At 44.6% G+C, this 21,912-nt stretch overlaps 1 protein-coding gene and 1 non-coding gene across 2 annotated transcripts; one reads left to right on the plus strand and one right to left on the minus strand.

Annotated features, from left to right (window-relative positions):
* Nucleotides 1-2,430: 2,430 nt before the first annotated feature.
* TRNAD-GUC lies at nt 2,431-2,502 on the minus strand. The gene has a single exon. It is a non-coding gene; the product is annotated as a tRNA-Asp (tRNA).
* An 11,617-nt stretch (nt 2,503-14,119) lies between these two features.
* On the plus strand, nt 14,120-15,052 carry LOC102860410 (olfactory receptor 6B3-like). Its single transcript, XM_006893502.1, has one exon. It carries the CDS (start codon nt 14,120-14,122, stop codon nt 15,050-15,052), a length of 933 nt encoding a protein of 310 aa, XP_006893564.1.
* Nucleotides 15,053-21,912: the final 6,860 nt, after the last annotated feature.

Genomic DNA, 21,912 nt, shown 5'->3' on the forward strand with positions numbered 1-21,912 from the left:
AGGGGTAGGGAGGAAAATGTGCAATAATGAATGAGTGGAATTCCAAGTTTTCTGTAAACTTTCATTAAAATACCAATTAAAAAAGAATTGAACATTATTTTAAAAACGAATAAAAGCAATAGTCAAGAAATCAAATGAAGTATTGCATAGGGCAGATCTTCTGCAAAAGACATCATTAAAATGTTAAAAAAATGGAGATGACATTTTGAGATAAAATGTGCCTGACCAAGCCATGGCATTTTCTATCACTTCCTACATGTACAAAAGCTTCACAATGAATAAGGAAGAGCAAAGAAGAGTTGATAACTTTCCGCTTTGGTGTTGAACCGGATTGCCAGAAGAATGAACAAATGTACCTGTTGCCAGGATCCCCTTCAAACTTGAACTCGGACCCACTGCCATTGAGCTGGTTTCAATCCCGTCTGATTTCTGAGATTGTCAATTTTAATGGGAGGAGATTTTTTTTTTCTCCCATGGAGCAGCTGGTTGTTTTGAACTCCTGGAGATATAGCTTTTTGGTTATGAGTACAATACATTAGTCACTATGCCACCAATGCTTAGACAGAAGAATAGTGAAACATTGCCTTTTCTGATATGCCATTAGGAGGGCACAGTCACTGGAGAAGATATCATGTATGGTAGAGAGTCCATCAAAAATAGAAAGATCCTCAAAAGTGGTTACAACAGACTAAAATAAACCGTGATTTTGAGGATGGTGCACGATGGGATGTCATTTCATTCTCTGTCCGTGAGGTCACTGTGAGTTGTAAGTGTCTCGGTGGCACCACTAGCAGCAGGTGTTCTGTTAGTACTGAAGACCTCAGGTTTTACTGAAGAACTTACCTACCACATGTAATAGAACCTTTCTGGCTTCTGAGGTCATAATCAACAGCAGCATTGCCTTTATTTGCAGCAGGTTTTGTAGATTTGACAAAGACTCATATAGAGTTCTCTATAAAAATGCAAGAAATGAAATTGTTGCCTGTTTGTGGTGGTGGTAGTGTTATTTTTTTGTCTGTGACATTGACAACTATTACTGAAGATGACTCAAGTTGTAACAACATTATATCAACAAATTTGACAACATAGAGAAAGGTAGAAATATTGTGAAAACAAAACCAATTATAAATGTAAACTTGAATAATCATATAATCTAAAGAAGTGGAACTTTTAAAGAAGACAAACTCCCTATGAAGAAAATTTCAAATCCACATGGTTTTGGAGGAAAATGGTGTCAAAATTTTATGAGGAAATATTGCCAACTTTAAAGAAATTTGTTCCAAAAACAAGCAAGAGAGATGTTTTCCAACTTGTGGCATGAAGCAAGTAAAACTCTGCTACTAAAATACGACACATTCATTACAAGAATAGAAAACTAAAGACCTATCACTCTCTAACATAGATGCAAGTCTATACAAATATTAGGAGACAAGTCTTACAATGTGAAAAGGATATTACACCACCACAAATAGGTTTTGTTATATTAAATAAAGGTTGAAATAACATTAAAAAAATTGCACATTGTTATTAAAACAACCAACATTTTAAAGCTAGAGAAGAAAAGCAGATCCTCAGCATGATGGGTTGATACGGTGACTGTAGCAATGGGCTGAGCGTGTCTTGGATTGTGGGGATGGCGTAGGATGGGGCAAGGGTTAGATCTGTTCTTCATAGAATTGCTGTGAGTCATAGAGAGAGCTCACTTGGTCTACTGGATAGAAAGTGATGCTAGCAAGCCAAAGGTGAGTGATTTTAATCTGCGGCCCTCAGGCCTGGTTTTAACGGTTTTGGGTCAAACATTCTTCTAAGTGGTAGAGCACTGGCCTGTTCATTTGCTGTACAGAGGTAACTCAGGTTGCTGTGACACTGATGTGTCAAATGCAATAATAGTTACCCATGGTGGACAGTGTTTGATGGAGCAGCCTGATTAAAACAATCTTGGAAACAGGAGTGGTATCTACTTCTGAAATAGCTTGCCTTCAGAAACTCAATGAAAGTGGAGAAATGATGAAAGTTATACAAGTCTTCAGGTCTTTTGTTCGTAGGGTTGTAATGAGTTGTCTACGACTCGATGACACTTAACAACAACAACAACAACAACAGTATTAAAGAGACAATCACGTGTTTTCAATGAACATGGCAGGGGGATAGCCTTAGACAAAATTCAGCATACTTATTAAGAATAAATATTTAAAAAACTAGGAATAGAAAAATGAAAGAAAAATTTTTTTGTAGGGATCTTAGTTTATTATAAGACTAGTCCATCAAACACAACTAAAAACTCTTCAACAGCAGAAAATAGACAAATAGTATTTCCTAAAAATTAAACACTTATGTTGAGCTAAAGAGAACATGCAGACCCACTGTCTGCAGCTTCCCTGTGGGATTCTCGCCGAGACACTAAGACAAGCACTGGAAAAGGACGCGTGCCTCCCCGTCGGGGAATCGAACCCCGGTCTCCCACGTGACAGGTGGGGATACTCACCACTATACTAACGAGGACAGCTGAAAGAAAATTTTATCAAGCTGAAAGGGCATGAATGGGAATGATTGTATGCAACACAATGTGAATAAAGGATGGTGTGAAATACAATGCATAAGAACTTTGTAAGCAAACCAATATAAGAGAAAAGTTAAACACACACACACACAAACCCCCAAACATAAAGCTAATATTTTGTGTGTTGTTAGAAAACAAAATGTTTTTCCCATAGAGTCAGGAAAAAGACAAGAATCTCTATTTTTATTTAAAAATCTCTGGACTAGAGATTTCAGCCAATGCAATAAGAAAAGAAAAATAAATAAGAGATGTAGCACTTAGTACATACACGCACATACAAATAATTAAAAGTGTTTATTCACAGAACATGTGATTATCTACACACAAAATTCCCATTATGCTATGATTCAACTACTGGTTCCAATAAATGAACTGGTAAGATTTCAGGATATAAAGTGGTGGTGGTACCAGGTATGGTCAAGTTGGCTCTGAGCCTAAGCAGCCCTCACACACGATGATTTTGCTTGGTTCTGTGACATTTTAACAATCTCTATTACATGCAAAAATGACATAACTTGGAGTTTAGAAATTACCTATTTCCTACACACAGTAGCAACAAACAACAGTAAAATAAAAAATTTTAACTCTATAATTCCAAAAAATAATAAAAAATACATTTAATAAAAGGCACTAGATAAACACTAAAAACTATAAAATCTTTAAAAGGAAATGAAAGAAATCCTAAAGAAACACAGAATTGTATCATATTTGTATTGTTCCAACTATTTTCTCCAAGTGGCCTCAGATGGAAATCAGAAACGTGAGAAGGAATAAAGAGAAATCGAAGTGTCAGTAAATCCATAGACATTAAATACTATAGATTGTATAAATAGCAAAATTAATAATGTATGCACTTTAAGATTTATATAGACTATTTTAAAACTTGAGAGGAGAGAAATGAATGTCCTGTAGGAACCTGTGGTCTGAGTGCTTAAGTACGCAGTAAACTCTAAACAAATGATTGATGGTTTGAACCTACCAGTTGCCCCATGCAAGAAAGAGGCAACATCAGGTTTCTGTGAAGTTTCAAATTCATTGCTATAGAGTCAGAACTGACTCATAGTGAACCCTCCAGCAAGTTTTTAGAGGCTGTAAATCAGGCTGGAGGAGATGGCTCATCTCTGACTCATGGAACTGTTGGTGGGTTGGAACGGCCAGGGATGCTCAGCCTCTGCGGTGGCAGTGCACCTTGGAAACCCAACGGGGCGGCTTGGCACCATGACTCAGGGCTGATTTAATGGCAGTGGGTTTTGTTGTAGTGTTCTATTACTATCAGAAGAGATCCACATATCACAGTGTCATGGTGTGTAACTGCTAGTGCAGATGCTGGTGGTTTGAACTCACTAGGCATTTCTCAGGATGAAGGTCAGTAGTCTACCTCTGTAAATACACACAGCCTCAGAAACCTGATGGGGGCGGAACAGGAGTCAGAGCTGACTGGAGAGTAAGAAAGTGAACTTTACTGATTAAACAGGTTTAATTCATTCAATAGAAAATGTCCTTGTTGATACCAAGTTGACCACAATGCACCGTGGTCCTGACAGCAACAGGGGTGAACCCTGCCCTGCCCTACACCGTCTCACGATCTTTGTCAGCTCAAGCCTGTTGTGCTAGTCACTGTTTTTATGACACTATAATTGGAAATTTCTATAGGAAACAGAGAAAAAGAAATATAAGTTGTCAATTTAAAAAATAATAAGTGATATCAACAAAGTTAAATCATCAATTGCTTTTTTTAAATGGATTTAATTACATTTAAAATTTTAAGATGACAAGATTGGCTAAAAATTGGACCCACAAAACATCACTGTGCTTGCTGGCCAAAAGTGACAAGACCTTGAAGCACTTACTGCAGAAGATCAAGGACTGCAACCTTCCTATGGATACACCTCTACGTCCAGAAAACAGAAGCTTCACAACCGGATTACAAGGCAACATCAAGATAGATGGAGAGAAGACTGAGGTCAAGGATCTCCTTGTACTTGGATCCACAATCACACCCGTGGGAGCCACAGTCAAGAAACCAAAATGCCCATCACATTGGGCCAATCTACTTGCTCTAGAGCAAGGAAGTCAGTTTAAAAACTAAGGTGTACCTGATCGAACCCATTTTTTCCCCTTTCAGTTAATTCACATGCACATGAAAGTTGGACAAAGAGTCAGGAAGACTAGAGCAGAACCTATGACCTTGAATCGTGGTGTTGGGAAAGAGTATTTAATATGTGGACCCACAAAATAATAATAAAGTCTGTGTTAGAGAAGTGTAAGCAGAATTCTCCTCAGAGGCAATGATGGTGAGATTTCTCACACGTACTTTGAGTATGTTTTCAGAAGGGTCCAGTCCTTGGAAGGGGGCATTGTGCTTGGAAAGGTGGAGGGCCGGAGAAAGAGAGCAAGACCTTCAGTGAGGTGAATTGACACTGTTAGGACAGCACTAGTCTTGAACTTGGCGGAGGCTATGAGTAAGGCTGAGGATCAGGCGAGTGTTTACACGCTGTGTGATACGCAGGGTCGCTTTAAGCTGGAATTGACTGGCTGACACTTATCTATGACAGCATAGTATGTAAGAGGCATAACAATATAACCTATCAACAGGGTCCCTGCTGACAAGCTCCACCTCCGTGTGTGCTAGGACAGCTGCACTCAGAACGGTTCTCGGTGGGGGTGATCTTTATACCCAATCCTTTGGTTAGTACTTGAACACTTAAGTGCTTATGACACCCGGGGATTCTGTGACTTAAATATGCTGTTGTTGTACACTATTGAGTCAGACCGACCCATAGTTGACCCTCCGTCGGGTTTTCAGAGGCAGTTAATCACATGGGGGGAGCCTGTCCATCCTTCTCCTGCGGAGCAGTTGGTGGCTTCGAACTGCATGCCTTCAGGATTGCAGCGCAGCTTCTTGCCATTAGGCCACTAGAACACCTAACTTAAATATAGAGACATAGAAAAGATGGAAGTCCCAGAGGAGCAAACGTATGTCATGCAAATATTCACTAAATGGAAGTGTGTGTAGCTACACCAGGTCACAGGAATATCCTTCAGATCAAGAAGCCTTCCAGGAACTGGAGAGGGACGTGCTTTAACGTGGGCAGGAGTCCCCGGAGCACCGCTCGAAAGATTAGGGTTCACCATGTTCACAGATTCTTAGCAGGGACACAGACTCCCTTTGTGGGTGCCATTCACCTAGGCCTCTGGTCACTGCACCCATAGGCCAATGCCAATGCCAGTGAGTCAGAAACCACCTTATCCGGTCAGCATGAGGCAGCTGAGGCCGGTGCACATCAGCTAATGTGCAGTTAGAAATCAAAGATCTTTATGCCTCTTGACACAGACAGCCCTGTTTTTAAGAACAAATATTTAAAAATTTCTGCACAAAAAAGTGTATATGAATGACTAATAAGCACTAATGACATTAGTGAGCTCTTGTGGCCTTGTGGCAAGAAACTGCACTGCAATCCTGGGCACCGCAGTCCTGTGCACCGCAATCCCGAGAGCTTTCTGGCTCTTGAGAAACTTTCAATGTTCTTATTGTTGTTGAGTGACTCAGAGTCACAACCAACTCACAGCTGACCTTCAGCAGGTTTCCAGAAGCAGGAACTCGCGTGGGAGGAGATTGCCCATCCTTGTCCTGCAGAGCAGCTGGGGGGCTCAAATCACATGCTTTCAGCTTGTCAGGGCAGTTCCTCACCACTAGGCCACCAAAGACAAGTTCCTCAGAGTGACTGACATGAAAACAGGAGAGGGTACCACACAGAAGTGAGGACACAGAGAAAGAACACGCTGAGGATGGAAAACGGGGCAGGCACTTTGGAAAGGTTCTTGTGGTAAAAATCCAGAGTTCATTTCTACAGAAACCACCAACTGCACTATTCGTCCAACAGGAAAATCTCTGCACATATAGAGCTGGGCACTCAAATAATCCTAACATGTGTTTGTGACATTTAAAAAGTGGCAACAATCCAGAGACCTGTCAACAGGTGGTGGTGGTTGTTATGTGCCATCGAGTCGCCTGTGACTCATAGCGACCCTGTGTGTAATAGCACTACAACCTGCTCTGTCCTGTGCCAACCTTATTGTCTCTGACACACCTACCCCCCATTACCCGAGTCACTGGATCAGTCCATCTCATTGAGGGTCTTCCTTTCTTGTGCTGTCCCTCCGCCACCCAAAGCTTGATATTACTCTCCAAGGACTGGCCCCTCCTTGCAACATGCCCAAAGTATGTCAGATGGAGCTTCAGAATCCTTGCTTCCAAGGAGCAGCCTGTTTTCATCCTCTCCAGCACCAACATGCTTGTTCTCCTCGCAGTCTCCCAGGCCAGCTCATGGTCATGGCCCCTGGAAAAGGCCTCTGTCCTCAAGAGAGGTCACACTCCTGTCTGGCTCTGAGGAGGGGCATCTTGGATGTCTTGGCTGGAGGTAGAGGAGATGAGAACAGAACCGTGCCCAGGTCCGAGCGCCTGGCCTGGGAGAGGTCTGGATGGTCAGCAGTGAAGCTGGGTGACACGGCGAACCCCTCCTGCTGAAGCCAGGCTGAGTCTTCGGACGCCTCTCCTGCCCAGGCCCCGAGATGCCCGTGGACACGTGCTAATTGGCAGTGAGGGGCAGTTAGGTCCCCGCGGCAGAGTAATTGGACTCTGGAGTCCTCACATGTGTGCTGGATGGGGAAGGACGCCAGCGTCCCAGCGCCACCTCCTTTAAACCAGCACATACTCAGCTCAGGGCCAGCTGCCACTCCGGTGCTCCAGGCTTAGGCCACCAGACTGTCCGAGGGACAACAAATGATCCTGGCCTGCACTTGGCCCAGGGCACCCACAAGCAGGCCAGCTGTGCTCCCAGGTAGGTTCCCATGGATCCTGTCCCCGAAAGTGGAGTGACTAGGTCCATGTAGTGGGAGGTCTTCCCACTGGACATGGATCCCGTTGTGGGGTCCTCTCCACATTCGCTCTCAGCTCCCTACACGGCACTCTCCGGGGCTCCCTCCGCCCCTCAGCATCCGTCCTCTCCTTGCTGGTCAGAGTTCCTCATCAAGAGCACCAAGCCGCCTCCGTTCTCACTGGTCCATGTTTCCCACCTCAGCTCTGTGAGGTGGATGGCAGTTGTCTGTCCTGGGACTCTGCCTCTGTCACAGGCCTGGGCCCCTCGGCCACTCGAGGTCTGCACCACCCCTCCTCTATCTGCGTGTCCACTCCTCCATCCCCTCTCCCACTTGTCCACTCTCTCGTCCCCCTTGTTTGTCCACTATCACCCCCTTTCTCTGCTTGTCCACTCCCTTCCCCCTCTCCCACTTGGCCACACAATCCCCCCTTTTTTGTTCACTCTCACTTCCTCCCCTGCCTCTGTTTGTTCACTCTCTCCCCACCTTTTTCACTCACTCACCTCCTCATTTCTGGAAGCCAGAAGGTGTCCTGGAGATGGGCAGGAGCCGGCCTGGGCCACTTCCTAAAGAACAATTCCACACTTCACCTTCTCGTGGGAGACACTGGGTGACTCCGACCACACTGGCCTTGAACTGGGCAGCGGCCTGCCTCCTCCCCTCCCTCTTGCCCTGGCCTCCATCTCTGAGGCCCCCTTCTCTCCTTCCATCTCTTGCTCATCTACACCTCATCATTCCATCCCTGAAGATGCCAGAAATGACTCTAGATTTTCATTATTGCTGGGGGTTTGAGGGCCACACCAGTGATCGAGACAGTGGCAAGTGAGACAAGGCAGCGGCGACCATGGCCTCTCCTAGGTGTTTGCTTTCGACTGCATGGACAAAGGGCTGAGAAAGGGGCCCTCTCCTTTGCTGTATCCAGACATAGGCATGGCCGTGGGGGCCACAGGCAGATGTCCACTGAAGGGGCAGCCCTAAAGCATAGTGAAAGCCCAGCTCGAGCCCAGCCCCAAGAGCACAGGACCACGCTGTGGTCAGGGCTGGACGCTGCACTCCTGGCAGTCTGCTGGGCCATGGAGTGGGGCCACGACTCTGATGATCTCAGAGGATGAGACCCTAACCTGGAAGCACAGCTCTGTACCGAGCGCACGTGAGGGGTTTCACTGCCCCCTAACTGGGCCACCTCCTCTTTTTCTGCTTTGCCCCTGGGGACATCCACTGTTTTCCTACATAATTTGAAAACTTATTTTTTTCCTTGTGATCCTAGATTGAAAGCATTTGCCCAACAAACATTGCCCATGCTGCCAAGTGGAGTCCAACTCCAAAAATCCCAACCCTGTAAGAGAGCAGAACGCCCTCAGTGCCCTCACACCACTGCCCACCGGCCACCCTATTCTCACATTGGCCACTGAGCTTGAACCACTGACCTCACAGGTTAGTAGCCAAGAGTTGTAACCATTATGCCACCAGGGCATTTTTGAAAGCATTTCCTAATGTAAAATCTCCTCTAGACATAAAGGGACCATGTCACAGATAGAGTTTCCATCATTGTTACGTTCTAATGGCATGTAGAATTTCAATTATAATTTCTCCTTTGATGAAAGCTACAAAGAGTGCTACAAACTTTTTATTAGAGTGCTACAAACTTTTCTCTGTGCAGTTAGAAGTTTATGTTTACTCTGCTATTAATAAATTTCAATATTTTTTATCGACCACTGTTATTTTTTTATAATAGTGCATAGTTAATTGTGGACCAACAGCTTCATCTTACTTGGATCCACAATTAACATCCTTGGTACCAGCAGTCAGGAAAGCACAAGACGCATTGCACTGGGAAAGTCTGCAGTTAGGGACCTCTGCAACTTGTTGAGGAGTAATGATGTCAGTTTGAGGACTAAGGTGTGTCTGATTCAGGCCATAGTCTTTGCTATTCATGCTGAGTCGTAGCTCTGCATCTGAGAGCTGGACAGTGGATAAGGACAACAGAAGAATAATTGATGCCTTTGAGCTGTGCGGCTGGAGGAGGACTGATCATCCCATGGGCATTCAGACGTGTCCTGGAGAGGGTGCAGCTGGAGTGCTCGCTGGAGGCAGGCATGATGAGGCTTCACCTCCCATACTTTGGACATGCTGCTGGGAGGACCTATCCTTTGGAAAGGGACATGATGCTGGGAAGGGAGGAAGGTCGGTGAAGGAGAGGAAGACCCTTGACCCGGTGGATTGACATGGTGACTGCTGCAATGGCTCTAGTGTGGGCTGTGCTGTCTCAGGAGGTAGGTGGATGGCGCAAGATAGACCAGAGTTCAGATCTCTTGTTCATAGGGTTGCTATGAGTCATACTTGACTTGACGGCACTTAACAACAACAACAGCAACAACAACAGTACATAGTAGACAATCAAGATGCTTTTTAATAGTTGACGTTAAGAAGCCATGGCTACATTTTCTCTGGTTTTCAACAGTTTGACTTTTCCTTCCCATCCTACTCAATAAACAATGGAGATGGAAATACTAGGAAGTAATCTCTTTTAAAAAACGTGCACAATTTCTATCAGCCACCTTTATGCATTTTGCAAAAAAAGCAAAATACTGACTTACTTTTTTATTTCATTATTAGATTCATTTTCTTTTGTTCCCCTCTCCATCATTTCTCAACTCCATTAACTTCTAAGATTGATTCTTCCCGTGTGCAAACAATTTTTAAATTCGTGCTCTTAATTTAAGACTATAATTATCCTTTTCTGATATTGTTTTCAAAGAAATAGGGGATCTATGGCTGATCCTTTAGAATTTGTTGATTTTTTTCTTTGATGTCATTATAGAATTTTTCCCAAGAAAGTGTCTCCCTGGGCACTGGAAACAAAAGTATTTCTATCAAGGTATTGAGCTTAATAGCCATGAAATCACATCATAAATTATATCATCCTAATGGTCTGTGTAATTACTTGATTTACTGTGCGGTCTGTCAAGTTGTGAGAGCTGTGTGTTAGAGTTGGCTGCTCCTTCACGAAGGAATTCCAGTCCTCCCTTCCTCCCATATCAAGGTCGGGCTTTGTGAAGACTGTTCTTAGGTCATTTATTGACTGGAAGGGCCAGCATAAAAGTGACCTTTTTGGATCTTGGGTTTCACTTGGTCACATGAAGTTCTAAAGATCACCATCTTCTCCTTCCTTCCTTTTAGCTGGTAGACCTAACCTAAGTGTTGCCCACAGCAGGTTCTCAGAGGGAGTTTAATCACTTGGGAGGAGTTTGCCCATCTTTCTCCTTGAAGAGCAGCTGATAGATTTGAACTGCGCACCTTCAGGATTTCAGTGAAGCTCCTTACCACTAGGCCACTAGAGCTGCCTTACCTTCTTGACTTGTTGTTAAATGTCTTTGAGTCACCTGCAACCTTATGTACAACAGCTGTGAACTGAGCTGAGCCAGTCTCACTGACTCTGACACAGCTTCCTCTCCTGCACTGTTCCTTCACCCTTCAGAACATGATGTCCTTCTGCAAAGACTGGTCCCTCCTGGCTACATGTCCTAAGTATGTGAGAAGGAGCTTCAAAATCCTAGCCTCCAAGGAGAAATTTTATTTCACCCTCTCCAAGACAGACTTATTTGTTTTCTTGGAAGTCCATGGTATGTTCAGGACTCTTCTCCAGCACCACAACTCAAAGGCATCAATTCTTATTCTGTCATTCCTAGTCATTGTCCAACTCTCTGATGCATAGCAAGTAATTGCAAAAACCATGGCCTGGATCAGGTGCACCTTAGTCTCTAGACTGACATCGTTGCTTCTCAGTACTCTGGAGACATAGATCCTTGACAGCAGATTTCCCCAGTGCAATTTGTCTTTTGATTTCCTGACTGCTGGTGTCAAGTGTGATTTACTGTCTCTGAAAACTCATTGGAGGGCCAGCTAGTTAGTTCCGACTCAGAGATACACAACAACAACAACAACAATCTAAGTGTGTGTTCAGTCTCTCTGAGATGAAGGGGTTTGTCTACTTCTTGTAGATAATACATAATAGATTGTTTCCTCTCATAATTTGGGAACCATTATCTTTTGCTAAGTAAGTTTATCCTATTTGCATTCATTACACAGCTACAGAGTTCCTTAGTACTATTGTCTACATTTTATTTCATTTACTATCACATACTATTGCTGTTTATGTTGTTAGATGCCACTGAGTCAACATTCAGATGCTGTGAATGACAGATCTGAACCGTCCTCTGTCCTGCGAGCTCTCATCACCTCTGCTGCTACTGAGCCCGTGGTCCAGTCACCTTATAGATCCATCCTGTCGAAAGCCTTCCTCTTCTTCACTGACCTCAGCCTTTCCAAGCATGATGCCTTTGAGCTGTGGTGTTGGAGATGAGTATTGAACAGCCCACTGAGAGCCGGAAGAACAAACAAGTCTGTCCTGGAGGAAGTGTAATCTGGAGGGTGCTCCTTTGAGGCAAGGATGGCTCTACTCTGCCTCACTTTGGACAGTTTGTCAGGTGGGATCAATCCTTGGAAAAAGACGTCATGCTGGGAAAGCTAGAGGTTCAGAGAATGAGAGGAAGAAAGACTGTCACAGTGACCTTAACAATGGACTTGATCACTGAACTCAGCTTCCCTAGTGATAGCCGCTTCCCCTTTTCCCTCTCCTTCTGCCCTCCCCTCTCCCCCTCTTGAACATTTGTATAAATCTTACTACTCATCTTTCTATTTTTACAATAATGATCTTACGTAGTATTTTATTTTATGAAGCTAAGTCAGTTCACTCAGCATAATGCTCTCTAGACTCTCGCATGTTAGATAGTACTTCACAAAATTGCTTTTCCTTAGTGCTGTGTAGTTTCCCATGTGTGGATGGGCCAGAATTTCTCAACCCATTTGTTTGTTGACGGGCATTTGGGCTGTTTCCACATTCTTGCTCTTGTGAATAGCACTGTTGTGAGCGCCGTGTGCATCTTAGACCTACTTCTTAAAGAATGTTCTCTGCCTTTCTTTCTGAATAGTGCAATCTGCTCTTGGACTTTTCCTTTTCACAGCCTGCGAGCGTAGGCTCAGAAGGCACCATTAAGCATGTCTACACCTCGACGAGCCCACAGTAGCAGCCTCACCAACAGGGACCATTTATCCTTTGTTGATATTTGACTGGAGGAGTCACAGCTGTGGGGGCAGCAGAGCCTGGCATGTGCCCAGGTGCTGTGAACTGGGCTGACTCCCCAGTCTGGCTCTCTAGCCGTAGAATTCTCATCTGGAAATGGGGATGACATCACCTTTTTCCAATGACTCTAACAAGGTTAAATGGCACGACTCATGTTATAACACTTGACATATGGGTAGAATGAGGTGGCATTTCCTTTATTGAGGTGGGTTGATGTTCACCGTTTCATCCCCCATTCTCACTCTTGTGCTACCACCCTTGCCAAGTGCCAGGCAGCTGCTCCCCTTCAAGGGCCAACAGAACGAAAGAAAGCCAGCCGGTTTTCTGCTAGCTTTGGTTGCTGCTCCCGGAGAACAAGGACTTTGGAGGAGAGATGTGCACACGGGTTTCTCTGGCTGTAACTTTAGGAAGTAGATTTCAGGCTTTTCTTTCTCAACCACAAGATTTCAAATACTTTGCCACAGTTTCTTTGCCTTCAGTACATAACCAAGACCTCCGCTTTGCTGGCTGTCCCCTCTGAAACCTTTGGATCTTATAGGACTTTGCCTTTTTGTTCCTCTACAGTGTTTTAAAGGAGTCTTGTTTGGCACAAAGATGGACACCAGAGCAGTTCCCCACTTGGCCCAGAGGCCCCTGCTCTGGGGAGGACCTCCAGGCCCCATGAGTGTATCTGGGTCGGGGTCTGGTTAACCTGGATCTGGCCATCACCTATTCACATGCGCGCTGTCTATGCCACTCTCTTTTATAGAATCAAGTCTGGAACAAAGAAAAGGTCCACAATCTAATGATGTAGAACAACATTCATGAGCCATCAAGTCGATTCTGTGCACAGCGAGCAACCCCGCAGGGCAGCACAGGGCCAATCCTCGGCACTGCCAAGGCGGCGTCTCTGTGGAAGTAGATGCCCGGGCATCATTCTGTTCAGTCTGACGTTTCTATTGGCTCCAGGCTCTCAGGGCAGCTGCACACTCGCAGGATCTGGAGCGTTTGTGAGCGAGAAGCCAGGACGGCGAGCTGGGGCCTGTCCTTAGCGTTAGACTCTTTAGGGGTTCTAGATCCTAAGAAAATCACACAGGGTGGAATCACTGTGGCTCAGGTGGGATAGTTCTGCTGTTGACTCCAACTCACAATCATCCCAGGAGCAACAGCACAAAACCCTGCGCGGTCTCACGCCTACCTCCCCATCGCTGCTCTGCCCTACGCCCACTGAGCAGGCACCGTGCAAGTCCATCATGCTGAGGGGCTTCCTCTTTGCCGATGACGTGCTATTTTACCAAGAAAGTTGGGTTGGGAGCAGGGTACTCCAGGAGTCTAATCCCCACAAGGTCTAGACTCACATGAAACCAGGTGTGAAGTGGTTACCTGGCGATAGTAAATGCTTGACTTAGGTCTGACCTATGCAGAAGCTTCCGGTCTCTGGAAGCCAGGATCCAGCCTCACCCCTGAGGACTGGCTCCTGTCCACTTCTCGGCTGCCCCTCAGCCCCTTACTCTTGCTCGGTGATGTTTTGCAGACCTGCAGCCTTCAAGCACAGAGGAATGAAGGGAGAGAATGTCACCAAGGTGAGTGCCTTCATTCTGCTGGGCTTCCCCACAGCACCGGGGCTGCAGTATGTGCTCTTCCTCGTCTTCCTGCTCATCTACCTCTTCGTCCTGGTGGAGAACTTGACCATCATCTTCACCGTTTGGAGCAGCAGCCCCCTCCACAGGCCCATGTACTACTTTCTGGGCATCATGTCATCCTTGGAGATATCGTACGTGTGTGACATCATCCCCAAGATGCTGGACGGCTTCCTCCTTCAGAGGAAACGCATCTCCTTCGTGGGGTGCATGACTCAGCTCTACTTCTTCAGCTCCCTGGTGTGCACGGAGTGTGTGCTCCTTGCCTCCATGGCCTATGACCGCTATGTGGCCATCTGCCACCCCCTGCGATACCAAGTCATCATGACCACAGGACTCTGTGTCCAGCTGACAGCCTTCTCTTTTGCAAGTGGCTTCACCATCTCTGTGGTTAAGGTCTATTTCATCTCTAGTGCCAAGTTCTGTGGCTCTAACGTCTTGAATCACTTTTTCTGTGACATTTCCCCCATCCTTAAACTGGCCTGCACGGACTTCTCCACTGCAGAGCTGGTGGACTTCGTCCTGGCCTTCATCATCCTGGTGTCCCCCCTGATAGTCACTGTGCTGTCCTATGGACGCATCACCCTGGCTGTGCTGCGCATCCCTGCAGGCACTGGTCGCTGGAAGGCCTTCTCCACCTGTGCCTCCCACCTCACCGTGGTCACCATCTTTTACACAGCTTTGCTTTTCATGTATGTCCGGCCTCGGGCCATTGACACACGAAGCTCTAACAAACTCATCTCTGTTTTGTACACTGTCCTCACCCCCATTTTGAACCCCTTGATCTATTGCTTGCGGAATACAGAATTTAAGGATGCCTTCAAAAAAGTTTTGAGGTTTCGTCAACAATAGAAGGCCATGCATTTGCATTCAAAGCTTCTAGGAATTCGGCTGACCAACCCCAGGCTCTTATGAAGATGTTGAATTTGTAATAATGGAAGGCTCTTGCATTGTTTTAATGTTTCATTCTTTTTCAAAGTACTTCCATATGTCCTACTTTAGCTCATGGAGATCATTATCACATTTATTACTATTGGTCTTGGAGTTACATCATTTCCCTTGTTTTATAATGAGTAGAACAAAATATGGTCAAGTTTAATAAAATTTCCTCACCTTTAAAATTACTAGGGACATTTATGGAGAGAGCAAACCAATCAGGCCATATGACGTCTTGTTGTTGTTATTGTTGATTGCCTTTGAGTCGAGCATGACTATTGGTGACTCTATGATGTCTTAGTCTTGAATAAAACACAATGGCTTATGGTGTGAAGCATTAGACCATGTGGTGCAATGAGATCAAAACATTCTCAGTGAGAAGTGGTCTCTGGAGTTGGGACCAGCAACCTCTCTGTTAACCACTGTAGTTATGTTGTCCTCCAATTGTCCTGGGTTGTCCTCCTGCCAAACATGAACACCTCTTCCCAACCCCATTCTGATGTTTCAAGAACAAAGAGTTTACCCAGGAGAGGTGACCTGAGTCACCTGGACACATGCAGGAGCCGAGCCGGAAGGGCTGTTTCCTTCTTACTCTCTGTTGGATCTTGCACCATGTTTGCTGGTGCGCTGTCAACAAACATTTGTTGAATTAAGATTTAAAGGCTCAGAAAAAGTCTCTAGCCAGTCAAGGGGAAAACACCAGAAGCCTTCTCAAGAACCCAGCGTCATTCCCCCAAAGCCTGCCCCATGGAGCATAAAGGGAGAAGCTGTATTACAGAATGAGAGTTATAGGGGTGTGGGGGGTACACAGGCTCACACTGGCCAGTTACAGGGGCACTGCGGGTACACTTAGAGAAGACAGGCTCACACTGATCAGAGTTTAGTTCTGGGACACTGAGCCTCTGTGGGTCAAGTCTATCAGCTGTTCCATGGAACAAAGATGGGCGATCTCCTCATGTGTGATTTATACCTTTGAAAATCTGCTAGAGGGTCAGCTATGAGCTATGAGTCAGTTCCAACTTGATGGCAAGCAGGTGTTTTCTTTTTCCCCCATTTTGATAATAACAATGCACTGCAATGAAGGGATTGGCGAGATGTAAGGTCCACAACATTGATATAATACTAGCTGAGATGCTTCAACAAACAGATGCCCTGGACTAGGCAATGCTAAGACCTTTAGAAGCAACAATGAATGAAAGGAAATCCAAAAACTCTGTTAATTTTTACTGAAATTAATAATAATAATAATAATAATAATAATAATAAAAGACAGCTGCTTGGCTCACTTACTGGAAGAGATCATATGTGTGTCCATTCCAAAAAAAGGTCAGAGTGATGAAATGATACAATAATGGCATTAATGTCATTAATGTCATATACAATAAAAATTTTGTTAGTCTTTTTAAATGGCTGGAACTGACAGAAAATGGCAAGAAATTCAAGTTAGATTTAGAAGAGCCTGTGGCATAAGGACTCTCATAACTGATGTCTGATGAGTTCGGGCTGGAGGAAAAGAATAGCAGAGAGATGTTTACCTGTGTTGTATTGACAATGAAAATTCATTTTACTGTGTGATTCATAACAGATGATGGCTGACACTGGAAAGAACAGGAACCCCAGAACACTTAACTGTGCTCATGCAAAACATATGCATACTAAGAAGCAGCTGCCCAGAAAGCATGTGGGACCAGTGGATGGTTTAAAATCAGGACAGGTGCATTCCAGGGCTGTGTCCTTTCTCCACATGCTTTGAATCTGTATGCTGAGAAAATAATTCAAGAAGCTTGGCTTTATGAAGAAGAATGTGGGGCAAAGGGCTTGAGTAAAACTCCTCATCAATCTGTGTTATGCAGATGATATACAACCTTCCTAGCAGGGAGGTCAACTTGAAGCACTTTCTGAAGGAGATCAGAGACTACAGCCTTCAATATGGGTTTTATCTCAACACCAAGAAAACAAAAATTCTTGCCAAAAGGAAACATTATGGTAGATGGAGAAAGAATTGTGTTGCTGATGGTTTCATCTTGCTTGGATACTCATCAGTACTCATGATAGCAGCGGTTAAGATGTATTGCATTGGGAAACCTACTGTCAAGGACCTCTTTATTTCTTAAGAATTTATACTTTAACTTTTATTCATTGTTACACATTTTCTTCCCTCCTCCTCCCCTGGCCAACCTCGCAGTGCATCTTTTGTTCCAGATTGTCGTCATAAACATGATGCCTAATGTTATATTCCTTTCAGACAGTTCTTCCCTTCATCTGTCCTACTGCCGTGTTAACTATCTATCTACTCTTTTCCCACTAGAGATGAAAGCAACCTAAGTGCTCAGCAACAAAGGGATTTATATAAAAACTATTGTACATTCACACAATGGAATATTATGCTGCACTGAAAATCAATGAACACAGAAAACATTATAAAACATGGGGTAGCCAGGAGGACATTATGCTGAGTAAAATATCTCACTCACAAAAGGACAAATACTACATAGCTTTGCTGTGAAGGATCTCTTTAAAGTATTAAAGAGCAAGATTGTTACTTTAAAGGCCTGATCCAAGCCACAGTGTTTTCAGTTCTCTCCCATGATCTGGAAGTTGGACAATGGAGTAAGAAGATCAAGGAATTGAAGCCTTTGAATTGTGGGGTTGGAGAAGAGTATTGAATGTCCCATGGACTCCCAAAAGAACAAACGAGACTGCCTTGGAGAACGTGTAACCAGGGTGGCCTTTAGAGGCAAGGACGGTGAACTACCACCTCGCTGTATTTTGGGCGTGTTACCAGGAGGCACAAGTTCTTCCACCGGGAGAGGTAAATGGTCAGCAGAAGAGAAAACTCTCAACAAGATGGGCTGACGCATGCAAATGGGCTCAAGTATGTCGGAGATGATGAGGATGGCGTAGGATGGGCAAGATGTAAACCTGCTGTTCAGAGGGTTCCCACGAATCACAGCCAGCTCGATGGCACCAAACAACCACAGCAACTAGTGTAAAATTCGAAGTTCATATCCACACTCTGGAACCACACAAGAAAGACCTCGCAAGGTGCTTTCTTCAAGATTACTGTCAAAAATTCCCTGTGGAGCATCCCTGGGATATGTCTCTTATGAATTCTGTCTCTGCTTGCTGTTGCTGTTGTGTACCATCAAGTCAGAACCGACCCGTAGCTGACCCTGCAGAGGGTTTTCTGAGGCGGTAAATCACACAGGAGGAGGTCGCACATCTTTCTCCTGGGGCAGCTTGTGGATGTAAGCCATGTGCCTTGATGTTGGCACTCAAGCCCATGTCACTAGGCCACCAGAGCTTGCTGCTGTCTCAGGTATACCACGTCCCATGTTGTCTCAGCACATTGTCCCCCTGCCCCTCATTCCCCATGGTGCCCTGAGTCCACATGCCCCTTGTTGGTCACATATAAAGTGAAGACTGGATTTCCTATGACTGCAGCAGGACATTCTATGTCCCTCCAAGTGCAGCTGGTTGCCCTCAGCCCATTCACCACCTGGTCCTCTCATCGGTCCACACAACCCTCCATCCTTTGGATGTACTCTTGTCGTACAAGAGTCAGGTAAGAGCATCTTGTAAAAGCTATTTAACAGCCTAGAATCCTATCAACATTCTCAGTTGATGGTTGCTGTGCTGGGACTTCCCATAGAAGTTCTGAGAGCAGGTCTTCCTCTCCACACTGCTGGGGAAGAAAGTGGGTGCTCTCCTGTCCTCTTTGTCCACACTTTTCTCTGGTCATGTCTAACTGACTCATCCATCTTCCATCAGTGCATCAGTTCATTAATCTATCTATCTATTTATTATCTATCTATCTATCTATCTATCTATCTATCTATCTATCTATCTATCTACATCTGTCAGTTTGTATTATGTGTTAAAGAGCAAAGATTTCACCTTAAAGGCTCGCTATGAGTTGTACTTGACTCCAAAGTACCTAACAATAACAGCTAGACAGATGATCGATAATAGATAGATAGGCTGGATAGATAAAAAGAAAGACAGCTAGAGAATGGATGCACACATGCATGGATGGGAGGGAAGCTAAATAAACAGGTAGAAGACACAGTGATGGTCACAATGGCCTTAGCTAAGCACAGCGGAAATGTGAGGACAGCCCCGGAGCGAGTCGAGCTTCTAGCTGTTGGACACAGGGTCACTAGGAGTTGCAGTTGAGTAGCCATGACCTAAGAACATCACTATCCATCTAACTTGCAATCTACCTGTCCCTCTGCCTGTTTAGTGACCCTACAAGCAGTAGATCTGAACCCTGTCTGTCCTGTGCCATCCTCATCATCTCTGATGCACTTGAGCCCACTGCTGCAGTCAATCCATCTCATCAAGGGATTCCTCTCTTTTGCTGACCCTCCACCTTTCCAAGCACTATCTCCCTCTCCTGGTGTGTGTGTGTGGCGAGGGGGGCTCTTAGCAGCATACTCACATGTGGAAGTGGAAACAAATATGGATCCCTTACAGCCAGTTGGCCAGGCAACTCTCCTCCAAATTTCCTGGCATGGACTGGCGAGCACAGCCAGGGCTTCATCCGTCATTTGACGCATACCAACTGGTATCACACCAATTCCTGGGGCCTTATTTTTTTGCCACTGCCTTCAGTGCAGCTTGAACTCCTTCCTTCATTATCACTGGCTCTTGATCATATGGTTTTTCAGGAAATATTCTGTTTGCCACTCTTTTTGGTGTAGTGACTCTGCATGTATTCTCTCCATCTTCTTTTGATGATGCTTGGACCATTCTATTCCCTCCCCTCCGCCCGCTAACATCTCTATGTACTGCAACTTGAACTTCTAATTTGTGTTTCAGTTTTTTTCAGCTTGAGAAATGTTAAGTAAGTACCTCTCTTTTTATGCTCAAATACCAACTCTTTGCACATTCCTTCATAGTAATTTGCCTTGCCTTTCTGAGCTGCTTTTTGAAATCGTATCTTCAGCATTTTTATTTCAACATTTCTTCCTTTTGTTTGACTCCTCAATGCTCTAGTGTGATTTTCAGTCTAGTCTGACATCTCTTTTGGTTTTTTCATTCTCCTCTGTATTTTTAGTGACCTTTTGCTTTCTTCATGGCTGATATCCTTAATATCATCCTACAATTCATCTGTTCTTCCATCATTGGTGTTCAATCCTTCAAATCTATTCTTAAGATGATTTTTAAATTCAACTGAGATATACACAGAGTCATTTTGCTTCTCATGGGCCTGTTTTAATTTTCTTCAAATTTTTATAAAGAAAAAAATCCCTGCTACTGAACCAATAGGCAACATCCTGATAAATGAGAAAAATATTGAGACTTTCAATGACTTCATCTTACTTGGACCCACAACCAATACACTTAGTACCAACAGTCAGGAGATCAGGAGACATATTGCACTGGGAAAGTCTGTAGTCAGGGACCTATCAAAATTATTGGGGAGCAATGATGTCATTATGAGGACAAAGGTACACCTGATAAAGGCCATGGTTTTTTCAGTCACTTACTATGCACCTGAGAACTGGACATGAATAAGGATAAGATTGGTGCCTTTGAACGGTGATGCTGGAAAAGAATACTGAACATCCCATGGGCTGCCAGAAGAATAGATATATCTTGGAGAAAGTGCAGTCAGAGTGCTCCTTAGAGGCAAAGACGATAAAGCTTTGTCTCACATACTTTAGGTATGTTGCTAGAAGAGGTTATTCCTTGGAGAGGGACATCATGCTTGGGAAGGTGGAAGAACAGCGAAGGAGAGGAAGACCTTCAACCAGGTAGATTGATACAGGGACTACAGAAATGGGCTTTACCGTGCCAGACTTTGTGAGGAAGGCACAGGATAGTCCAGGGTTCCGATACATTGTTCATAGGGGTGCAATGAGTCATACTCTACTTGATGGCACCTAACATCAACATGACCAAAACATGTGAGACAAAGCTTTGTCATTCAAGTGCCTACTCTGTGCCAGGCACTAATCTAGGTACTTGAGGAACAAAGTTGGACCAAACAGTAAAAGAATCTCAGCTCTGCTGGAATCCACATTTACTAAAGGATAGGGAAAATAGGCAGAATAACTAAGGAAACATTCAGCAGGCGATCAGGGACAATTGGGGACAAGTGTAAGGGGAAATGTAACAGCCAGGGCAACTGGTTCCCAAAGGTACATCGACAGCACGTCTCCAGAACCTGGAAGTATGGTTTTATCTGGAAGAACACTCTCCACTGATGTGATTAACAAAGGGATATAGAGATGAAGATATCATCCTGAATTATCAGTTTGGTCCAAAATCCAATGACAAATGTCCTTAAAAGAAACTTCAGAAGACACTTAGAACAGATCATGTGAAGATGGAGGCAGAGACACAAATGACGTGGCCACAGCCGAAGTGTACCTGGAGCGAGCAGAAGTGCACCTGGAGCGAGCAGAGCTGATGAGACAGGAAAGGACTTTGCCAAGGACCTTCAGAGAGAGCATGGCTCTGCTGGTGCAACGAATGCAGACCTCCAGCCCCAGAATACAAGGGGACGAATTGCTGTTGGTTTAGACCACACACTTTGTGTCCCTTTGTTAGGTTAGCCTCAGAAAATGGATATAGTAGGGAAGGAAAAAGCTCTAGTGGCATAATGGATCAGGAGTTACACTGCCAGCCCTAAGGTGGATGGTTCAATGCCACCAGCTTCTGCTTGGGAGAAAGATGGACAAACTCCTCCTGTGCAATTTATAGCCTCTGAAAACCTGCTGGAGAATCAGTTGTTAAGTTGAAGGAAGGAAAGTATAAGCTTCATGCAT

Source organism: Elephantulus edwardii, unplaced genomic scaffold, assembly GCF_000299155.1.
Source record: "Elephantulus edwardii isolate Elephantulus edwardi_28Jun2011 unplaced genomic scaffold, EleEdw1.0 scaffold00127, whole genome shotgun sequence".
Taxonomy (NCBI): domain Eukaryota; kingdom Metazoa; phylum Chordata; class Mammalia; order Macroscelidea; family Macroscelididae; genus Elephantulus; species Elephantulus edwardii.

Excerpts from the sequence above, each read along its gene's own strand:
- LOC102860410 (XM_006893502.1), top strand. The coding sequence starts at position 14,120 with ATGAAGGGAGAGAATGTCACCAAGGTGAGTGCCTTCATTCTGCTGGGC.